Genomic DNA, 23,739 nt, shown 5'->3' on the forward strand with positions numbered 1-23,739 from the left:
GGAGAGAGAGAGAGAGAGAGAGAGAGAGAGAGAGAGAGAGAGAAAGTGGGAGAGGGGTTGGAAGGTCAGAGAGGACAGAGGAAAAAACAGCGGAGCGCTTTGCACCATGCACAACACACTCGGAGGATGCTCGCACAACTCATCCCATGCAACGAATCTGCATCCTCTTCATCCTCTCACATTCACGCCATTACTCACTGTCCAGAACTTTATGAAATACTGCAGTACGGTGGCTGCAATGAACAAACAGTACACCAGCGAGTAGGCCAGGAAGAGGATGAAAAACTTGTAGTTGGAGAAACCGACACAGTTGTTCACCCTGCAGACACACAAAGGCCAGAAGGTCAGGCCTGACATCACTTCCTCTGAGCACAAACCTTATCAAGCTGAACTTTTAAAGGAGAAAATGGCTTTGTTATTCTCATGGTAACATCAGGCCAAAAATAAATATACTGAGAGGAGTTTTTAACATTTTATGAAACAGAGTTTACCGTCAAGAGTATAAACAACCTGTGTTAGTTGATTTAAAGAAGTTTGAGGGAGCATGCAACCCTTACATTTAAATCATGTGAATGGACGCTTGGGAGACTGAACTCTAAAATAATATGATGAAGAAATAATGGGACAGCTTTAGACTGTTTGTCTTGAGGCAGCAACCTAACCTTGTCGAAAAAGTGGCTTTTTCTGCAGCACAATGTATCACCACTAATCAGAAAAAGGCCGATTGAACACGCCAAGGTCTCGTCACCGCGCCCAAGTTGACAATTTTTTTTAACCTCCGTGCAGCGCGGACGGCGAGTGCGGCGCGGGGCAGACACACATTCACGCCGCCCCACCGCATAGACGATGAATGGGTTTGAGAGCTGAACGCATTGCATCCTATCTGAAGGGGTCTTAAGAGATCAGCTGGTGAAGCCCAGTATTGATGTCTCTCCACTAACAAAAACACACATTTAACTTAGCTTATGACCTTTACTGCAGCCAGTCAGTCAGTAGGGGGGGCTCCCAATGTTTTGGCTTCACTTTCAAGGAACTGTCATGTCATCCATCTTTTTATCCAGTCTATGGTTGAAACCAAATGATTGCTTTTTTTTGCGCAAACGTCTGTTAAGTTTGACAATCTTGATCTTTTTTTTTTTTTTTTCCCACTTGTTACAGCTGCACATCCATCTTCTAAAAGGCAATAAAACAAGCCATTAATTAAAGCTCCATGGGGAATAATTCGGCTTCTGCTTTTAAGGAATTTTGGCCTTGTGCCTTTCTGCAAGATGAGCCTTTAAAAAACATCCTATTCCCTAATCCCTTCCTATTGTTACAATCTTGACTTGATCAAAAAAAGTGAAAGAAAAATGGGTTATTGTTTAACAGATTGAAAGACCTGTTGTAAATATACTTGGCATGAAATGTGGACTAAAGTCAGAGTAAAAACAAGGAAGTAAAGTAAATGTGTTTCCTTCGCAGGTGTTACATACCATGGACAATGGTGGTCCATCTTCAAGACACACCTGTACACACAAAAGAGAAATGAGTGGAGGGATTAATAACAACAACAGAACTGTAGATGTCGTTTTAAGTTTATTTTCAAAGTGAGAATTCTAAAAACGTAAGGGTTTCTTACATGTCACATGCGGAGCAGTGATGGCACCTGTCTGGCTTGATGACTTGACAGCGGTCACAGTAACGGATTGCTGCATCACGTCAACACAAAAGTTTTTCATTATTGCTCTAACATAGAGATGCAAACAGACAAATTCCATCCCATTCACACACACAAACACACATACCTCCGGCTCCTGTACGGGTGTACAGAGGCAGACTGGTGGCAGCTCTCCATAGGATCTCTTGCTGAGACTCTGGTCTCTCTTCCTTCTCATAACGCTCCTTTTCAGCCTTTGGCAGGCAGAACTAAAGAGAAATGGACAGAAAACATTTTTTTTTTTTTTTAATTCAATTGATTCTTTGTTAAGGTGGATGAGTGTTTTTGTTTAGGAGAATACGTGCTGTTGTACCTCTTTGGAAGGGTTGGCAGGTTGGGTGAAGATGGTCTTCCAGTAAGACCATACAAACATGACGAAAGAGAGGTGAAAGAAGATCAGGTAGACAACTGGAGGGAAAACATAAAGCAAAGCATCAGGACCAACAGCATACAGTCTGATATGTAAGTGATTTGAAGCTGCCAATATGTGGAACCACTGAACTTCTACAAAGTTAAATTAATGAGAGAGGAAACAAATGCTGAATGAGGTGCTGCTCTGCTTCAAGCTTACTGACCTCAGCAGTTTGAGAGATCAAGATTTCTGTCTTTGCCAGCCTTTTTTTTTTTTTTTTTTAGCTAAGTGTACAGAGCATATTTCACCGGACCTCATAGAGATTATCTCGATAAGTAGCAATCTGGCTCAGTCCAGTAAATTTCCAATCGTGATGTATTAAATAAACATTCCCAAAACACTTACTCTGCTCTCCTATACTGGGGATGGTGACTGAAAGACAACAAATAGAGAAGACAAAAGTGTTAGATAAGGAAGAAAAAAGGAATCCCAGGATATATTCACAAAATGATCACAGAGATAAGAACATAATAAGAAGTACAAATTACACAAGTTCGATTCAATGGCTTTCCTGAAGCCCTGTCGTATAACACATCCCTTCTCCACATTGAGTTAACACATTTCCATTCTTGAGCACTTTTAGGACTTGTTATTGTTTATCTTTTAAGGAGATTTGTGTTAACTACGCCAGGAATGAATTAATCTCTCTTTTTGTGTTTTTCCAATGTACGAGAAAAACAATCCTAATGATCCTAATTATATCTGAAATTTTAAGTAAAAATGTACCAATCGGTCAGAAATGGACTAACCCTGCCAGCTGAAGAATAGTTACTACCACTATTTTTTTTTTCTTTCAAATTTAAGATGATAAACTCAGAAAAATCCCTGCACACAACTCAGGAGCAAACAAAGCCACATATTATTAGAAAAACACATTTCCTATATCAAATGACAATTCAACAATTAGGTTGGGAACCACTATACAAAGATATGGATGGGATTGCCTTGCACTACAATAAATAAAACCCTCATCCTAAAGAACAACATCTCATCTAATGGGGGTTTCTGAAGAATTTGAAGACTTGTGAATACTGTTCAATGTTCAAACATAAAATAAAAAAATGATTTCCCCCCTCGGTTTAGCTTTTATGTTGAATATTTTCTACCGTTTTAATCAAACACTCTTCTGCCAAATCCACACTTTGCAAGTGTTGATTTCTAAATTGAATTAGCGTATTACCGAGAGGCTAGTTAGAGGGAAAGTATTTATGTAGACAGCCAGCCAAGTATCGTTTTGTTAGCTGTTTTAATTCTCCATCCAGACTCCATTCATCTCGACAAAACAAGGAACACAAGAGAAACACGGGCAACAATATTAACTGCACTGTGAAAGTTTTTCTCTGTCCAAAACAAATTCTCCATTAAAATTAGGCGACCAAAATAGATGGCAGCACACAGATAATTAGCAGTATCTAGATTTGGACAGCCTTGCCAACACCATTGTTGAGCTGCAGTCCATTTACTTCCTGCTGGCCAGCAGCAGCAGCAGCTGTATGTTTGTGTGGACAGCAGCACAAAACATCTGCGGTTTAAAGGACTTAATGGGGTAACAGGCTGCGGGAGGACGTCTACTCACATATACAAAGCTCCACCACATAAGCATAATACGACCAGCAGACGACCAGGGCGATAAAAATCACAGGTATCCATGCTAGACCCCGTTGACAGCATCTCAGTACGTGTGTGGGCGCCATCTTTCTCCCTCTACTGGGGGAAAGGGAGTGTCGATGTGTGACGTCACGTCAGCAAAATGACACTATAGGGGAGGTCTGAAAAAGTAAAGATATTTTTTTTTTGGATTAATATTTTCATTGAAGCAATGTGCGGTCATTACGAACAACGCTGTGTGTGATACGCAAATAAAAAAAAATATATCGATTATTTTCTTCCTTTTCATGAAAACTGCGCTTTTCAGTGAATTTACAGCCTAGACTGGACTACTTCAGTTGTTTCCCAGTAGGAGAAAAAAAAGGCTCGACGCAAAATGTGATGTTATAATTGATATTTCGGTTTTAAATGACATGTCTTTATATAGCCTATCATATAATAGTTTTCTATAGCCTAGTATCTATTTTGCCATGCCTATTAACTTCTCTAAGCCTAACTGGACAAATAGATTAGAAATGGAGGTCTGTCTGGCATCAAGAAAGATTTGACACAGAATAGTCTTGACTATGAATAATAGACTGTGAGGAATGAGGAAAGTGCAGATCCTTTTCAACGCTGCGTTGCCAATCTAAGTCACTAAAGTCAACACATATCATTACATCTTTAATAAAACTTACTTGTCATGAGGTAGGAGGTGACTTCAGTGCGATGTACTTTGAGCTTGCCCTCGACATAACTTATCACTTTGGTAATTCGACACCAGGAAGAAAACTTGAGAAGTTGGGAAACTGGCGTGTGCTCGTTATTGACAAACTTGCAGCGAACATATTTCGCAAAAAAAAAACCCCCACAGCGACAATGACTTCCTCTGAGATGGACGTGAAGACATATCTAGCTCGTGTTGGGTTTTGTGGCCCAGCCGAGTCGAGCCTGCACGTCCTCCGGTCTCTTCACCGCTGCCACCAGCTGTCGGTGCCCTTTGAAAACCTCACGGTGCACAGCGGCGGACGTGTGAAACTAGACCCCCCTCTTCTGTACGACAAGATAGTGAACCAGCGCAGAGGGGGTTTCTGTTTCGAGAATAACGGCCTGTTCTCCTGGCTGCTGCGCCAACTGGGTTTCCAGGTGACACTGTTCTCAGCTCAGGTGAAGAGTCTGAAGACCGGTTTCTACGGGCCACCTTTTGACCACTTGGTCCTCATGGTGAGCCTGGATGGAAAGCGTTGGCTCTGCGACGTCGGGTTCGGCGGGCCTGGCTTTAGTGACCCACTTTCACTTGAGACCAGCGGCCCCCAGGAGCAAGGCCACCGTGTGTACCGGATCAGAAAGGACGAGAGGATGCACTTCCTGGAGTGGCAGCGGGAGGAGAACAGAGGGACGGATGGAGACTGGACAGAGATCTACAAGTTTACTCTTGAACCTCGGTGCCTGGAGGACTTTGTAGAGCTGTGCCAGTATCACCAAAGCTCCCCCTGCTCAATCTTCTACTGCAAGTCCGTCTGCACGATTTTAAAGCCAGGAGGTAGGCTCACCTATATTGGCCGCAGACTGATCACCACCACCTATCCAACTGAGGCTAAAGGGTTTGAAACGACCACCATGCAACTCAAAGATGAAGAGATCCCACATGTTCTAGCAGTGGAGTTCGGAGTTGTACTTAAATCTCCGCTGATACCAAAGGATGAGGATATCACACCACCACCTGCCATGTACTGATCATGGACAAATCTGCAGACGCTTTATGAATCATGCATGCAATACAAGATTTTCAAAGCCCCCTGTGAGGAGAGTTTAAATAGTTATAAAACTGACTGACATTAGTATTGATGTCTCTACAAAAGACTATTTCTATATTGTTATTTTTAAAACCTGAAACCTCTCCAAGGGGTTAGGTGCCCGACGAGGCGATCTACTATCTAGGAAACACTTTGTTTTCATTTTCCTCAGCAAAGATCAGCGAGTGCTATGTTTTATATTGAATTTATATTAAAATGATTGAGCATTAAATGAAAGCAGGACGGGTTCTTTTGTCATAAAACATGACTTGCACAAATACAGGTCAAGAACAGCATAGAGTTGAAACATACTGCTTTGTCCACAGGGGGCGCCAAATTCAACACAAACTAAATGTTCCTCACAGGAGCTTTAAGTATCTTGAAACACAGATTTGAATACATAAATTCATGGAGTGTGGGTCTTATATTCACCCACCATTAACCCGTCAACCAGACAACAAAATCGATAAATTGTCAGTTTGATTTAATAAATTATACATACACTTTTAAGATGTACAATGGTCATTGCATTAATCCACGTGTCTTTTCCTTAAAGACAAAGTCTGCGTTCAAAGTATTTACACATGTACAATTATCAGGCAGCACTTTACAAAGCAAGGCATGAACGACAATACAGATGTTGAGCTTCATATCAAACCTCGAACCCTCGCCCTCCTGCCTACTCCTGTCTGTTTTTGGAGGGGGGGTTGATGACTCAGCTGTCCCATGATTATAATACATTTTCCCCAACCCACCAGTGATGGGTATGAAAGGGAAACTCGAGAAATTGTACGACATCCATCAAATCCACCAAGATCCAGGGGAGATTTCAAAGGATTATGGTCCAAGAAGCGAGTTGAAAATCAAATGCAGGGGGAGGGGGATAAAGATGAGGAGATGGGGTGTACGCAGAGTAACAGGTGAAAGAAATGTGGCAATATGTGACCAAAACAAATCTACTCTGCCACAGGGTTGGATGGTGGGATTAAGCCTGCTCTTGCAGCTTTGCGTTCGTAGTTGACAAGCCTCTGTCCAACCAGGTACCTGTAGAGAGAGAGTCCCATATTATTAATATTCTGATTCTTCACAATTTCAGCCTTTTTGGCCCTGAAGTTAAATCTTTACAAACTACAACTCTAACTCCAATTAGCGAATCAAAAAGATCCTTACTTGTCGTTCTTGATGTGTTCATAAAGGCGTTTAAATTGTCGGATCTGGAAGGACAGGATGCCGATGAGGGAGACGATCATCAAGAGGAAGGGGTAGATTCTCCTTTGCATTAGAATCTCCATCTCTGGGGTCACTCCTGCCAAAATAATGCACTTCAGTTAGAAATTGTGGCAGCGAACGTCCCATTAGCTGATACTTTTAGTCACTAACATTCATCCGAGAGCAGATGGAACATAATATCTTAGGGACATCTTGTTATTTGCTTGTACTTTGTTACTCTTTCAAATTCATAATCTAATGGAAACTGTCAGTGATCTAAGGGGACATGACGGGTACTTCACTCCCCTTGCACGGCTAATTGGAAGCATTACTCAGCAAAAATCCAGGGAAAAATACTGATATTTCTCCCTGTGGTGCACCACTTTTGCCTTAAAGCTCATAAGCTGAGTAGGTGAAATGAACACAAAAAGGAAACGTACAACATATAAACTAATACACATTATACCTGACATTCACATGTGCTCAGAGACTCACCTACAGTTGGCACCACCCCGGCAGCGATCACATACGGCACACACAGTGACAGCAGCAGAACTGAGATGACGGGAGCTGCCAGTTTACGGATGATGAAATGCAGGTCTATGTTGCGAATCCCGTTTGCGTAAACCTAAGGTGAAAGTTTGCATTCATTAAACTGTTGATTTATTTACAGTGTTATTGGAAAAAGGGCGCTTTAACCTAATGTTCCCATTTTAAGATCTGACTGAACACTCGTCTGCCCTGCTGCTCATTTTTTTATACAGCAAACAAGGAAGGTAAAAGGCCAACTGACAGAAAGATTATCTTCACACATTTGTGGTTTTCTTGGAAAAATACTAAAATCAACTTCATATTTACAGAGGAAATGTGTTTATTTTATGGAGAAAATGCTGCATCATAAGTTTATTATATTGTTAGTAAAACATGATAAATAATCAGTATCAATCTAACACCCACCTGCTCGATCACAGTCTTGAGCCACCACTGAGGGCCCATTAGAGTGATAGCAGCGATAATTTTGGCATGGAGTACTCCCAGAGCCCAGTCCTGTAGATAACAGAGAGTGAATAATGGATGGACATGGGTTTAAGAGCTGAGAATCATGGGTAAATGATACGTAAAGCAAACAAGAGTCAAGGCATAACACACATACCTAGGCAACCATAAACTGCTAAAAAAAAAAAAGAGCTAGACAGATTGGGGCAGAAAAAAAGACATATAAACCAACACAACAAACACTCATAATCATACCTGCCAAGGGTAGAAGAGGGGGGTTTGGTCTAGGGGAACCCTGAGTGGAGCCACAATGACCAGCTCAAACAGCAGGCCCAGCAGTAGAGGGATGACTCCAGCAACCAGCAGAGCTACAACCAGGGTCTTCAGAATCTATACAGACAAAGATAGGGAATACATTAAAGATAAATAAATACTGGAATTACTAACTAATAACCATACTGAGCAACCATAAAGTCTGCTCATTGATACTCACCATGAGTGTCCACTCCTGGACTTTGTTGAATATGACAGTGCGTCCCTGGGGCATCCAGGCCAGCAGCACAGTGACCCCACGGATGGACAGCCAGCAGACGTAAAGCCCGCAGGCTGCCGTGTACAGCTCGTGGATTTTGGAGCTTCCTGTCCAGAAGGACATCAGCCAGCGCCCAGTGAACACTGAAACACAAAAGTTATAAAACATGATACAACTTCTATTTTAACAGTCATTCTAAACTGTTGTTGGACAAGGAATTGAATTACAATCTGAGCTTGCACTTAAAAAGAAAACCACAAAAACAGCAGAGACAGGAGTATATTTTTAGAGTCATCCTTTAATTATGGTTTGGGTGTGGGACTTCAAAGCAAAAAAAAAAAAAAAAAAAAAAGGTTGTAATTTCAGCAGCCAAATCTTACCTGGTAGGGTTAGACACACCAGACTCGCCACAAGCAGAGTGATGCACATGAACGCTATGAGCAACACGATCTGGGTAGAAGAATAAGAAGACACAAGTTACAGAAAACAAGTGAATGTAGTGACGTAATCAAGAGTGAAAATATTTGACTGCATTCACTGTAGAATTGTGATTAGCACATTTCACAAACTATATCTGGAAAGTGTGAGACAAATATAACAGTGCTCATGCAGATCAAAGTCTTCAAAGAGAGATGTAATAACTGAGAGCTGAGAATTAAGGCATCAGTTGTCGGTAAGTGGTACCTTATGCGTTTCTAAATTTGTGAGGACAACCACTAATTATAGGTGACCATAGTATGTCTTCTCTTAAATAAGACTTCAAGAAAAAGTGTCTACAGACCATTTTTATAGTCAGTTATAACATATTTGGACTGAAGTAAACTCAGTTTTCTGCTATCAATATAAGTGTTGATAGCATTAACTAGTAAGGTACTAGAAAATGTACTAGCATCCTAAAGTAGCCTTGCTAATGCACCTCTCAGAAAGCATTGTAAAAGGTAATGTATTTTTTGCTATCAATATATCTAATAATTGTAACATGTAACAAAAATTGCTTGAAAAATAACAAGTGCAGATACTTCACTTAAAAATGAAAATCATCAGTAATACAGAGACTGCAGCCGGGGCGTGTGGTGGCACATTTTCAACACTCTCACCCTGAATGGAAAGCGGAGGGGTCTGTGGTAAGGCTGGAATCCAACCGGTCCCCCTTGCTGCAGAATGGCCTGGTGGGCTGCATGCAAGCCCTCGCCAACAGCCGGGGCAGGGTTGTTGTTGTTGTTATGGTGACCGGGAGGTGGATTGTTATTGTTGTTGTTGTTCACAGGCTGATTGCCATCGTTGTCCTCCTGCTCACCGAGGAGGTAGGAGTGGAGGTCTCTGTGGAGGTAAAGATGTGTTTAGTGAGGACAATCTGCCCAAAAGTAAGAGGCCAAGTAAGTCATTTATTGTGCTGACTCAGAAACATACACAATTTCTATTTAGGCTGTGTATTGGTAAAGTCTGTGAACACAATATGTATCATGACAAAGAAAGTATTAGCATTTCCCTATATTAGAGAAACTTGTAAATATTCTCCTATAGAATACTAGATTAAACTTGATGCAGTGTACATGTTAAAGGGAATTCATGCATATTGACTTACAGTAAATAACCAGCACTGACTGTCCAGGCCCTGACCAGGCCTTTGAGCCACTGGCGTGTGTGTCCCTGCTCCAACAGAGCCGGCAGCACAACCTGGAGTAACAACAGCTCCAGGGACAGCTCGCTGACCGGGGCATCGCTGAGGGAAGAGAGAGGTGGACAGAAAGAAAATGAAAACGGTGTGGGCAAAGGAATGAACCACAGGGCGTGACACAGAACAAGACCGCTGATCGTAGTGGGACGACCTCACAGCAGCTTCTACAGCGTTTACCTGTAGAGCATGACGTTGTATGGGAGGAAGGTGGGCATCAGTAGTTTGATCAGCCTGATAGGAAGCCAAAGCATGAGCAACACAATGGAGCCGAACACCACAACAGACAGGATGAAGCGCCGCAGGTGTCTGTAGATGGGCAGGTGAATCATCTCCTGCACAGGGTTGAAATCGGGGTCATTGAGGTTTCTTAGAAACCACAGCACACCCGGTCTCAGCACCTGATGGACAAACCAGACAAAAAAAAAAGAGTAAAAATAATATTTTATGAATTTATATTTTCATGATCAACTAAAATTTACCCAACTGTAAACTAAAACAGCTTTACTGGCCTTACCTCTCTCAGAAGGAGGATGAAAGAAGCAAAGTAGAAGACATAAACCATTCCCACCAGCCAGTGCAGGAACATGGTGGTACCAGGGGCCGACTTAAAACTCAACTCTCTGTCTTTCAGGGAAGCATCAAACATCTCCTGCAGGACGGGGAAAGAGAAATGTTAAAAAAAAACATGTTGTGCTATGTTGATTTAAGTGGTGTGGACTAGATGATACCAAAACCTTAAAGTACAAGCAGCTTAACAAAAAAAGAGACCAAACCGCTCGCTACACTTGCAGGACAAACTTAGCTCAATTATATTCTTTTCCCCGTTGAACAGCTGTGAAGCATGAGAAACACAAGTCCCTTCTGCTTTATAAGCAGCTCCACCTGTTCTCATGCTGCCTCACTGGCTCAGAGCAGGCGTGTGAAAACATATCTGCTAGTTTAGAAAGAGCAGCATAGGTGGAGATGCTAAGGTGGCCACTGGAGGCGGTGGGGACTGTGTTATCGTGCCAGGTAGCATCAAAGAGAAAACTTGCTGACGCACAGACTTCGAGGTAGAGCGAGTGAGAGCAGCAACAGAGACGCATATGCCACTCTCTCCAATCGTCCAAGCCAGTTTGTTTTCCGTTCTTCTGTGTTTATAAATGTATGAAGTGTGTAATCAACAGAATCTGTTTCTGTGTCGATGCTGGACAACCCTGTTACCACTTGTTACAAGCAATTCTGAAGGGGGGAAAAGCTGGGCTCTCACTTTAACATATAGTGTGAAAACAGCACATTAAGATCCAATCGAATGACAGAAAATAAGGTGGACTGCCACTGACACCGTAAAAAAACATCATATTTTTAAAAAGCCATTTAGTCGCTAGGGAATATATCTATCTGGAACTAATTCAGCAAGGGGTAAAAACTAAAACTAATTAACTATAATGGTTTGGTTGCCAAGCTCAAGATTAGATGATAGATGTTAAATGCTAACAAGGTCAGGTTAAATAACAGGACAGGAATAGTTTAGGAGAGAAAACAGCTAAATTCAGGAGAGCAGAGTAAAGTAAATGAGTCTTACTAAGGAGCAGATGTCAAGCCACCAGCCACAGATGAGTGGAAAAACACCAATCTCCACAACAACCAGCAGAGAGACCTGAAAGGGGAGCAGACGAGTGATTCAGTAACATTTCACACAACATGTTGATATGAATGAAAATCCCTTAAAAGGCGCTCTTAGCTGGATAAAGCAATCTAAAGCACGTATGATTTGATTATTGCTCCTCTTCAGCTTCTATGAATAGATTCAGTGTTAGGTTCAGGTGATAAATCTCAGTAAGTCAATATGACTGTTCTTAGAGGCGTTACCTTGACAACAATATAGCAGACTCCCAGGAGACGTCTGGAGCGCTGGAACCTGACCAGAGCAGCCAGTCCCTGAGACAGCCATTAAGGTTCAACACTGCTTACACACATACACACACACTGACACACCTACTGTAACAGACAACAATTCACACGCATCGTCTGTCCTAGTAACATTGTGGGGACTTAGGCAAAGGATACATGACAGAGAATGAGAGTCATTGCCAGAAGTATGTAGCCCACGATGGTTGTGATTAATCCTTCAAAGTGTGATGCTTGCACCTGAACAGAAGAACACAGTTGTAGTTAAACAATTGTGAATAGTCAAAGAGACAATATTGAATCAGAACATTAAAATTGACGAGCGCGGTTTCTTACATATTCCTCAAAGCCAAGACCCACAACAGAGAAGTGCCCGATGTGGTAGGGACAAAACGCTAAATGAGGAAAAAGAATACCAAAAAAAATACTTTTAGAGTTGTACTATGTTTCATGTTTAAAATATGTTTAATTCTACTGCAAAGAAAAATTATTGTGAGCTGTAAATCATTAAATAAACATTTATGCATACGATACATCCTTGTTATAGACAACTCACCAAAGACCAGGATGAAGAGAGTGTTGAGAGACACCACCCAAAACACGTGCTCCTACAAGACAAGGACACAAGAGTCAAAGCTGGTGGGACTTTTTTATTTACAAACTCATCATGCCTTATATTTGAAGTGACAAAATAAAAACACAACATGACAATATCCACTTACCAGAAATACCAGAGAACCATCCAGGCCGAGCATCTAAAAGAGAAAGACTTGAAATGTTTCATGTGCATAGATGTGAAACACAAACAGAAAAGTCTCTGATGGAGTAAAGTGTGTGTAATACAGCAAAATAATGTCATGCAGCGTTACCCTTTCCCAGGTCAGCTCCTCTGCCGCTCGGTCCCACTCTAACGCATTCCAGTTCATGTCATCTACAAAGAGAGAGAATTTCACTTTAGACGCAATAACGACAAGAACATTTTCAGAGGAAAAAGTGTTGGAGCCAAAATGTGGGTTTGTTTTTTGCCATTATATTTTCCGTTGGCTGTGTGCATGTGGTCCCTCTACTGGGCACTATGGGGAACCTGAGCTGTTGCTGTGCTTGAGGGTGCACTCACACTAGGCAAAGTTGTCCCATATTGTGCTTAAGCACGATTGTCCCCCCCCTCCCCATTCCCCTGCTGGTCTGCACTCACACTGCTCCAGGACTAACCAGGACTGAGCATGTTTACCTCTTGTACATACAAAACATGAATGGATTTAAGTAATTATGAAGCGGTCTTAGTACAAGACAGGTGGACTGGAAAAAAAAAAATACAAATAAATAAAAGAGTCCTCGTCCGCACATTGGAATACAACATAGAGAACAAGACTGCAACTTTACTGACTTTGTGGCTTTTTCTGAGTAATTTTAGTCAAATACAGCCATAACACCACAGGGTTTCTTGATATTGAAGGCTGTCCATGTTGTGTATCCGTGCTTGTGCATGAACTGTACAGTGCCAAATCACACCTCTTCCAAGCGTGCCAAGGCCAAGGAAGTGTACTGTGCTTGATCTTGGATCACTCACACTAGTCAAACGAACTGGACGTAAGGTATGGATTGCCTAGAGTGAGTGCACCCAAAGTCAAATGCTACAGGTGATAGCAGAGAGGTGATTGAATGAGAGCAAACAGTTGTTTTTAGTTTGTTTTGTTTATCGACGCAGTGGGTCGTTGTATTTTATACACATCCTTTATTGGTGTTTAGACATGTTTTAAATAAATGGATTGAATTATCCAAACAACAATGGACTTGGTTAATTCCTTAGAGTGGAGCATGTGTTCGAAATAGCTTCCAGATTCATCCCTCAAGTGACTGTTTGAGTCAGTATTAGGTTTGCTAAAGTCGGTATCTACAAAAAGTATTTAACAATTGAAAAACCATATCTTTGCCTCATTCACTCACAACCAGTCAACTTGTTGTTTTTCACAGTCATAAACCTTATTTTTACTTTAGCAAATTTGATACAGCATGGCTTTAGTTGACCCTCTACTTGTCTCCCTTCCCTACATCCATTACAGGTGCTCCACAGATCTTGTCCTCATCTGATTGCACCAAAACTGCTAACCAGGTCAACTGTTCCTGCGGGAAAGTCGAGAAATCCTCCTCCCATTTTACAATGGAATTTGGATGGGTTAGCTGTCAATCACTCAGAAGAGTTTGCAATCAGTTATGAGCATCGAAATGGCACAGGCGTGAGCTCCATCAACATGAGTCAAGCACAATGGAAGGATCATTTTACTGTGCTTTGTCACAGTTCAAACTCTCTGGGATCTGTTTCTCAGCTATTTCTTTTCTACAGCCTTCCAACATCTGCAGAAAGTCAAGGTTTGTCTCTGAACTGAGTATAACTTATTGGTAAGCGGCACATTTCACAATTTGTTCTCATAATTACTAAGCAGTGTTTCCCCTACCATTATATTAGGGGGGCGGCCCGCCCCCCCAACGGCCCCCAAGAATCTCCACTGTAGACTAGCTTTAACTGAAAGTTAGGTCGGAATACACGGTACATAAAAACATTTACAAGGTAAGAAAGGTACCACCACTGCTTCATTTTGAGCCAGGAAAACTGTATATTCTTGTAAGTTTATACTCTGCTGGTTTTCAGAGCTCAGAGGACTCAACACAACCTGCTTAAGAGTCAGGGGTCAGGTAACACCAGCACAGTTGCTATAAGCCAACTTCTACCAAGTGGAGAAGGAAATAAGGTATTTTTAATCCAGCAGTTTTCTACTTAATGTGACTTAAATAAGCACAATAACCTTACAACTAACATTTCCTTTTGATTGTAGGAACCCAACAAAACAGATGAGGACATATATGTCAACATGATTGAGCTAAAGAAACCAGGTGTCACCCAACCTGCAACTATCTCTGAGCCAACCAGCACCAATTTACCAAGCTCAAGCTGAAACAACACAGAAGATGCCGGTACAAGTTCAGAGAAGAAAAAACGTGGACAGCAAAGATGTGATTTGCACTAGTGTGACTTGGAGGAGCAAAGAGAAGAAGGAGGGAGGAAGCTCTGGGGACACAAATCAGTCAGGTCTCTCCTATCTCGAGGAGAAGCGCTTGGAGGGAGGATTCTGCAAAAATTTTGTGAGCAATGCAGTAGAGATGGTAAATCTATACGACGAAGTGAAGCCTAGAAATATGAAAAAGGACTCTGAATGTGAATATGCCCAGGTTAGATTTAGAGACTAGAGTGTGATGCAGACATAGATTTTATTTGGAGTTTTATTTTTTAAGAACTTTTGATAATGCTGTGCTCTTTCGTATAGTATATTTTCTTGTTTAATTGTTTTTTTTTTGCTTGCTCTTAATCGATACATGAGTTAAATTGTGGTCCATTACAGTCCATTTTCCACAAAAGAACAAAATGAAATGTTGAAACTTACATTCTTTGTCTATAGTTTTGTATATTAACTGGATCGTATTAGTTCTCTTCAAAGTTAATTTGGTTATTTTTACCTGGCTGTAGTATGTTTAAGCGATCTTTAACAGTTATAACCAAAACATGTTTGTTAATCAGTCACTCCCTGATTAGTGCTAAGGTTAGCTCTTTAACTCAGTAGAATGCCAAATAGAGCAACAAGAAATTCAGCCGGTCTCACAGATGACTGGAGTAGATCCTGAAGTATGTACTAATTCATAAATAGACTTTGAATCAATGGATCTATGAATCCAGAATTGATTTGAATAGAAAATGTATTCTGAATTGAATCGTGACCCCCAAGAATTGAAATTGAATCGAATCATGAGACACCCAAAGATTCCCAGCCCTTTACGGACAGTTGACCTTCTCTCTCCCTTCTCTAACTCTGAAGCTGATGTGATTCTGCTCTCTTGGTTTCGCCGCGTCTTATCTCTTTGCAGGAGTCGTGAGGGAAACATTTTTTAACAGTTGCACGGAGTCGTTGAGGGCTCAGTGAGGTCTTCACACGCCTGTGTGGTTATTTTATGAATAAATAAAAAATAAATAAAAACAGGACATAAATATACTTGGGCGGCCCTCCAAGGTATAACCTATGTGTGGGAAACACTGAAGATAACTGAAATTTCAACACTTCACAACCCTTTTTTGTGTAAAAGTCACACAAAACCCGTTTAGAAATATATAAGAAACAAGACTGAATTGTTTTGTACAGCAGATCTTCATGGCACACATCTCACAGTGAAGTACATAAAAACAACTGTTTTAGTAAGCCTACTTTCAAAAATAGGCAAGAGAGCCTCTGTTTCAGGCTTTCTCATCGTTCAGGCTGACTGCTTTAAATGAGCTCAGCAAGTTTCCTGTTTATGACTGAAAAGAGCAAAGGGGGTGTCAGGGGATTAAGTAGTGGTTAGTGGTAGACTTGAGGACTGTAACAGATCAGTGGGCCATCACAGACACATTCAGGCAGCAGCTCATCTGGCAAGGTACTGAAAGTCCTACTGTTTCTGTCACTCAAAGAGAGATATGAATCGATGTAGAGAGTATTTTAAAAAAAAAATATTATGATTAAAAGATCCAGAATAATAATGTACACCTAGTGTATATATAATCTTTGTGGACGTTTTTAAACTGTACCTGAAAGAGCTTGAGGTATTTCACGATCCAAAACTTGTAGTCACTAAGATGTATGAGCCAGCATTAAACATATTCTGATCATTTTTCAACACTGCTTAAGTCACAGTACAAATGTAAATTAATTTAAAAAAGATATGTTAATCTAACATGGATATGACTGTTGTGTTTCAAACATTTTACAGGACAAAAGGTGACTAGCTGAACGGTGCACAGCGACTACTTTCACCATGGGGACTACTTATCTACTTGGACTCTTAAGCTTGATTACAGGTAATACGGAGCTTTACACTTTAGTGCATCTGGTTCTGTAAATGGTTAAACTTGCATTAAAAACCTTTATGAGTTATTTTAAAAATGATTGCACTAAACTACAGAAGTCAAGGGGGGAAAAGGAAAAGGCAGGGAAAAACTGCTTTAAACCAGCAATGCTCTCAAATTCAAACAATGTTTATATATTTTAATTATTTATTTGTTGATTACCTTATTGCTATAACCACACAATCAATGAAAGATAACTTCTCCTATTTAAATAGTTTCTGATTCAACTTCTATTTTGTATAGTCACAGTTTCAAATGTATCTATTGTATATTTTCTGATTAATTGCGAGCATGTTGTTAGTCCCTTAGGTGCCAAGCTGTCTAGTGTATTATCAGACCTGTTTGGACTACCTTCATTATTATTGACACGATTATAAGAACATTGTAAATCATCTAAGAACATGTTTTATCATGGACATCATGACAAATAGCTTTTCTGATATTGAAAGAAGTACTGCCAAATAGGGCTGCCGGGTGAAGGAATTTCCACCATAGGAATCCACCCATTTGGTTTAGGTATCAGTGCATTGTGTCCGTCTGAGCCAGTATATCATTAAGGTGATACCATCTATTTAATGAAAACTGTTTGCATTGTATTTTTTAAGCACCATATATTGACAGGTCAGCACATTTACTGCATAAAATATGCACAAATGTTTTGAGTTGGTTTTTTTTAAGCAAAGAAAAGCTATACTTCAAAAGAGCTGTTGTTGTTACATCTGTAATTCTGCCCTCTGAAAATCTATTAGCCCCAAACCTGATGTGAATTTTCCTACTCATTTATTTATTTGTCATGACGCCCCACAGCTAGAATAATGGATAACACAATTACAATTCATCAGCAGCCTTTCTGCAGAGCCTGCTGCAAAAATCTGCCCAGTTACCAGAGGACAAATAAACAACTGAGAGGGATAGGAGGGCTATCACATACTGATACACACTGAAATATCAACACTTCATGAAATGTTTCTGTATGAAAGCCTGTGAAAATCTTGTGTATAAATATATGTTTAAAGGCTGAATGTATTTCCTATTAGTACAGCTGATTGATCCGCGGATCAAGAGCTGGGGGGTGATCAGAATGGATCACAGATCAGCTTGTATCCATTTCATCACTAATTAAATCTGAACTAGCAGAGCACAATGTTAAAGACAGTGTTCATGTACTGATCACAATCAGTGTATTTTTAGTCTTATTCCCATCTCCTAATACAAGACTTAAAGTCAGCATGACAACTCTTTCACTTTTCACAAAATGACAGCTACAACTGCAAGGAAATGAAAACTTAAAACCCTGATTATGGATGAACTACACTGGTTAAAAACAAACTAACTTAACAACGGGTCTTTTTTAAATTCCAACCTTGTGCTCCATTGTTGGGGTCTGCATCTTCTGCTGCTGCTCCCTCCTCTTCTTCCAGCTCGGGGTCATCAGCCTGGTCCGGGGGCACATCAGGGGGCTCAGGCTCTGCTTCATTCTGAGCTGGTGGATCAGCAGGAGCTGGCTGAGCTGCTGGAGGCTCATCAGCTGCTCCCTGACCTGCAGCCTGGGCCTGAAGGTGAGGGGAGAGGATGCATGGATTTAATAAAACGGAGGTGACAGTAAGGGTGATTTAGTATTTATTCAAGTGATTATGATTAGCTATACAACTCTCAAGGGACGATGATAACGTGCAGTGTGAGAGTTGCGTCGATGAAATTGCAAACCATAGAAATACAAGTTTGATGCTTAACGCCATGCTCTCATCAAGTTTTTGCCACTATCACAGCGAACAACAGCTACCAGAGTGGAAAAGATGTATAAGGAGAGTGCGGCAGAATTGAGGGCTGATTTGCAACATGTTATCAGAGTGTCTGTAACTACAGAGTGATGGATAGTTCTGGATAGAGTTACTGTATATGTAACACTTTTCGTTTCATTCAGAACTGGGATTTGAAGACCACTGTGTAACAGACACGCCTCATTGGCCACCACTCAAGCAAAGTACCTCATTGGCTTGACCGGCTACGTTCTGTGGTGGCGGATGGTGCTGCTCTAACCACTGGGGAGCGCCACCGTGGACTATCTGTTCTCTGAGCCACACCAGGCTGATAAACGCACACAGCGTGCAGGTGACCACAAAGCAGCCTTGTAGACAATCTGCGAGCAGGTTCTCTCTGCAGGAGATAAAACAAATGAACACATTTAAATCAAATTAAACAAAGAATTGGTCATTTAAAGACATTTCTGGAAGAACAGAGAGAATAAACAATCAAAAATAAACCAGTCATGCTGAAGAACTCTGGTTTGATAACTTACGTTGAGAGCATGTCCAATGGAAGTGTCAAAAGAGAGCTCACAGAGCCTGTAAACAGACACTTGTAAATGCGACCTGAGAAGGAGAGAACAGATGAATGACTTAAGTTTCATAAGTCATAATATAAATGTCTAAAAATTCTGCATTACGACTTACACAATAAGTAAGAGTTAATCAGATTGAGCCTACATGGTTTACACTGAGTATTGAAGGGGGTTTTAATATCCTGGATCACTCACATTATCGCCTGTTGTGTAGTGGTACTAAAGCTTTAATTCTCTTGATGTTCTTAAACCATGAAAATGACCTAATATGTAAAGCTTACATCATGGTTACGTCATTCACAACTGTGCAAGACAACTCCTGTAACCCGTAGTATAACAGGGAGTGTGAGGTCACAACACGTAAAGGAGCGTAAACCTTTAAATCTAACCAACAAACTTTTCAGGTAAAATCATTTAGCCCTCGTTGTTTTCATGATTGATAAAAGGGAAGACTTGTTTACATTATATTATTAAGGTAAACAACTGATTCAGATTCTAAGAAGGGTGTTATTCAGTATTCAGGAGTAGCTCTCTGTCACATTACTTACATGCAGTGAGAGGCACCACTCCGAGCCATGCAAAGGCCACCAGTGTGTAATGGAACCAGTAGCGGATGGCTGTGCCCACACTGGTCAGCAGGCCTGCACAAATGTCCTGGATGGGCAGACGTGAGGGCATGTCTGGGGAGTAAACTGAGAAGAAAAAGGGGAAAAAAATAATGTCATAATTTTCTAAATATTTTACAAAACTGAGTATCAACAAAACAAATGCATATCATACTTATGGACCCATAAGGCTCCATCTGTAAGCTTTCTTTAGGACACTGTTTAATATGTTTAAGTGGATAATCCATCAATGTCAAAAGTACTTACTCGGCGTGAACGCAAATCTGTGCTTGCATAATTCACAGTACTCCTTCCTGCTGTGCTTCAGCCACTGGACCAAACTGTAGAGCACATATATTTACACTGTCAAAAGTAGTGCAACAATTCAACAACCTAAAATATGATTCAAAGAATTTTACATTTTAATCACATCTTTCAGTTTAGGGAGTTTAGGGAGTGATATATAATAACTGAATAGTCACACAGTAACATAAATAAAGGCGTATCATGATCAATTCAATTTCCCACCTTCAAAATCCATCAAGATGATAAAAGAAGTGGTAAAAATGCAGATTTAGAGACTTTGGATTGAGAATATTCAACTACATACTGTTCATAGAAATAGGAGTTAAACCAGTCTGCAATGTAAACGTTATCAAGTAAAGACAAAGGTCTGACAAACTACAAAAACAGTATGATCAATGAAGACATGGACAGGCTCAGCTGTGATGACTGCAGGACCCAATAGTCACCTACAGTGAGAACTTATCATGTTTCAGGTCATGGTACAACACTCAACTTTATTATTCACAATTAAAAATGTTCTTGTTTGTTATTTCTTTGCTTACATGTTGCCATACTAACATCCCAGCCCTTTGTGACATAGTCCAGACCCCGGGATTAACAAAATGGTTACGAAAGGGGGGGACATAACTCAACCCAACATATAAGTTAGCATGAAAGACCTGTGTCATGAGACCTGCACTGAACAGGGCTGTACTTCAGTTACAAATTCAACTTACATCACTCCACTCTGACTGACTTATGAAAAATGCACAAGGTTTGATGTGCTATAACTCAAGGCAACATTGATACCCCACCATGACATAACACATTTCACACCTCTTGCAGTTCAGAGAGGGAGTGCTGAGAGTGAAAAATAACCTGAAATTCCCTTTCACAAAGAAATATTAATCTTTGACGCAATGCTGAACAATGAAATTCCAAAAATCCCTTATACTTGGTTTGCCTAAAGAGTTTTGCTTGGGGTTAGTAGGTAATTATTATTATTTTTTAGTTCAGTAGTAAACCACAAGGTAATGTAATAAAAACATGGGAAAGGTGCACTGCAGCCCGAATACACTCAACACAACACAACTATCTTTACACAAAAGGCTGCTATTCTAAACTTTGTGGGGGTGACCAGAATGAGGTTCAACAATTGCCATAGAACAATCTAGGCCTCTCGTTGCCTGGGGGATTTCCACGCACCTGACCCTCTCGTTGCCTGTTATCTCAAACATAGGACAGATGAGAGCACAGCACAATCCTAAAACTACCTGTAGGGCCTGGTATTGTTTTCATCCGACCAACACCACACCTAAAGTCAGTCATCTCTGGATTAACTGTGTGCGGGACCATCCTGAATGTGGTATACAACAGACTCCTGTTGCACCCTTTTCATGGTTATTGAACTTATTCATATGCCAACACTAAAGGAAATCAAAGCAGCGGAGCTTATGCAGCATGTTCTTCAGGCACATAGCAATCACCATGATATTAAACAACTCTCTCGATGGAATTAAACCTTCACTTCCTCATATTTACAACCAAAATTTAATCTTACGTTGCTTCAAAGATGGTTTTAGAATAACGTATTTAATGGCATCCAACCTAACCCAAATCATTCACCTGAATTGTCAAGGGTCTTTTTGTGCAATTGAGAGGGGGGGGGGGGTCACAGGAATGACAGCTGAAAAGCCAGACAAACTTACCATTCCTGGTGGATAAACTTGATACTGCCAGTGCAGACACAGGGGTGGTACAGGGGTTTGTCCGGGGTCCCCTCAGAGCGGCACACTCGACAAATATCCGCTGCACGCAAAGGGAAATACAAACACATAACATGTGAATAAGTTCATGATGAAGACTGCATTAGTAGGGTGACAGGTGATAGTCGACAGGTGTCATTTTGGATGGATGAATATACTCCAGAAACATAAAGCCCACTGTGTTAGATACAAAAGAAGCCGAGGGGAAGTAAGTTGAGGAGACTGATGACATCACCAGTAACCTGTGCTCTTTCCTTCACCATGTCGACCGTATTAAAAGGTGTTCAACACTCAACTTCCTAAATTATCCTCTCACATAGACAGGCAGTAAAGCCACAGTAACCAGTAGCAGGCCAGTTCAGCAGCACACCAGGTTGTGTTACGGAAGCTAATGCTAATGACTAACCCCCCCCCCCTCCGGTGAGGAAGCAACAAGCGACGGCTCCATTATTTACCTTCTTCAGCAGTGTCCATGTCGCTCACTAAGCACCGGTCACCGTTTCTTCCAGGAATATCTCGTACAGCGGACCCATCCACGACACAGACTTATATCCTGCAGCTAGCCGTGTTAAGCTAACGAGACGAGCGTATCCTTATGTGTCGGATGCATTGAAAATCATAAAATGGTTTCCCAACACACAGAAACACACAGCGCCTGCTTAAGCTGTGTCCTTTCACATCCAACCTGTGTTCACGGCTAGCCTGCAGGTTTTAATTCTGACGGTGTATTACAAATGTTAAACAATAAAGTAGAACGACGTTACATCCTCCGTGTTGCTGAAGTGACAGTTTAACCTGTGAAACAAATGGCTAGCTGAGCTAACGCATGCGCCGACGTCACTGTTAGCTCCTGTCACAACAGTGACGCTGAACGGCAGCGGTGTCAGCTTTACGGCAGGAGACACTTCCATAGCAACCATCATGTTGCTCGTGAAGGCAAACTTAAGGACATTTAAATAGTCTATTTATACATTTTTATATATCAATCATTAAATATCCAGTCAGCACAAAACGTATGTATTTGAATAAGATAAAGTGTTCTTGATTTATTCTCTTTTACATCAATATATTTAAAAATATTTTTTTACCTACTGCAATTGCACTTTATAACGACTCCCCTTTAAGTAAGGACAGAAGACATTTAAACTTTTAAACTTTAGCCTGAGCTACATATATCATATATCAAACTGTATTGTGGGCTCATGTTTTTTTGTATGGGTGGGATATGTATGTATATATATGTGTTGTGTTGTGTGTTTGTTTGTATGCTGGCTGCTGGAACACTTAAATTTCCCTGCTGGGATGAATAAAGTATCTTATCTTATCTTATCTTATATAGCTACATGTACAGCTAAGCTGCAAAAAGGACAGATTTAAAAATACTTTTTTACCTACTGCAATTGCACTTTATAACGACTCCCCTTTAAGTAAGGACAGAAGACATTTAAACTTTTAAACTTTAGCCTGAGCTACATATATCAAACTGTATTTTGCACCTGTATATTTGCACACTTGACTGCTTTTTTTATAATAATTCTTTATTTATCTATCATACTATGCACTGGCAGAGCTAGTATTTTGTACTGTTATCTATGAGTAACAGCTACTTATGCACATGGACCATCCATACCACTTTTTTATCCTGGCTATGTATTGTGGGCTCATGTTTTTTGTATGGGTGGGATATGTATGTATATATATGTGTTATGTTGTGTGTTTGTATGCTGGCTGCTGGAACATCTAAATTTCCCTGCTGGGATGAATAAAGTATATCTTATCTTATCTTATTATCTTATATCGTCATGTACCATAACCCTAAGATAAACAGCGCCATCTGCAGGATGAGAGTTGAACTAAAGTTTTTTTTTTTTTTACAACTTTTTACAACGACCCGTCTTCTGAAAAAAAAAAGAGAAATATCGATATTTTACTCCAGATGTTTCATTCATGTACATTTTATATGATTTATTTTGACTACTCCACATGTTTTTATTTGAATTGTCTGCTTACTTTTTT

The 23,739-nt window shown here is 40.6% G+C and overlaps 3 protein-coding genes across 4 annotated transcripts in view; 1 reads left to right on the forward strand and 2 right to left on the reverse strand.

The window, feature by feature from the left end:
• Positions 1–4,520, reverse strand: part of LOC132994339 (palmitoyltransferase ZDHHC20-B-like) — an 11,258-nt gene extending 6,738 nt beyond the window's left edge. For both annotated transcript variants that reach the window (XM_061064647.1, XM_061064646.1), the window contains exons 1-8: positions 4,394–4,520; positions 3,685–3,877; positions 2,454–2,480; positions 2,010–2,104; positions 1,785–1,905; positions 1,619–1,688; positions 1,473–1,505; positions 199–319 (exon numbers count right to left, since the gene is read on the reverse strand). In XM_061064647.1, coding sequence (XP_060920630.1) covers positions 199–319; positions 1,473–1,505; positions 1,619–1,688; positions 1,785–1,905; positions 2,010–2,104; positions 2,454–2,480; positions 3,685–3,802 — 585 coding nt within the window. In that variant the 5' untranslated portion in view covers positions 3,803–3,877; positions 4,394–4,520. The remainder of the gene's footprint in view (positions 1–198; positions 320–1,472; positions 1,506–1,618; positions 1,689–1,784; positions 1,906–2,009; positions 2,105–2,453; positions 2,481–3,684; positions 3,878–4,393) is intronic.
• Positions 4,521–4,574: 54 nt separating this feature from the next.
• On the forward strand, positions 4,575–6,001 carry LOC132994340 (arylamine N-acetyltransferase, pineal gland isozyme NAT-10-like). Its single transcript, XM_061064648.1, has one exon. The coding sequence runs from the start codon at positions 4,575–4,577 to the stop codon at positions 5,430–5,432; it is 858 nt and encodes a 285-aa protein (XP_060920631.1). The 3' UTR covers positions 5,433–6,001.
• On the reverse strand, positions 5,959–22,367 carry LOC132994338 (E3 ubiquitin-protein ligase MARCHF6). The gene is made up of 25 exons (XM_061064645.1): positions 22,179–22,367; positions 21,667–21,766; positions 19,940–20,013; positions 19,616–19,759; positions 19,026–19,098; positions 18,715–18,883; positions 18,090–18,279; positions 12,666–12,727; positions 12,519–12,551; positions 12,353–12,404; positions 12,133–12,191; positions 11,956–12,036; positions 11,758–11,826; positions 11,471–11,545; positions 10,421–10,555; positions 10,084–10,304; positions 9,814–9,951; positions 9,326–9,548; positions 8,609–8,678; positions 8,190–8,371; positions 7,952–8,086; positions 7,658–7,747; positions 7,196–7,328; positions 6,662–6,797; positions 5,959–6,535 (listed from the first exon to the last, which is right to left on the reverse strand). The coding sequence occupies exons 1-25, from the start codon at positions 22,195–22,197 to the stop codon at positions 6,448–6,450; spliced, it is 2,751 nt and encodes a 916-aa protein (XP_060920628.1). The 5' UTR covers positions 22,198–22,367; the 3' UTR covers positions 5,959–6,447.
• Positions 22,368–23,739: the final 1,372 nt, after the last annotated feature.

Source organism: Labrus mixtus, chromosome 19 (assembly GCF_963584025.1).
Source record: "Labrus mixtus chromosome 19, fLabMix1.1, whole genome shotgun sequence".
NCBI classification, from domain to species: Eukaryota; Metazoa; Chordata; class Actinopteri; order Labriformes; family Labridae; genus Labrus; species Labrus mixtus.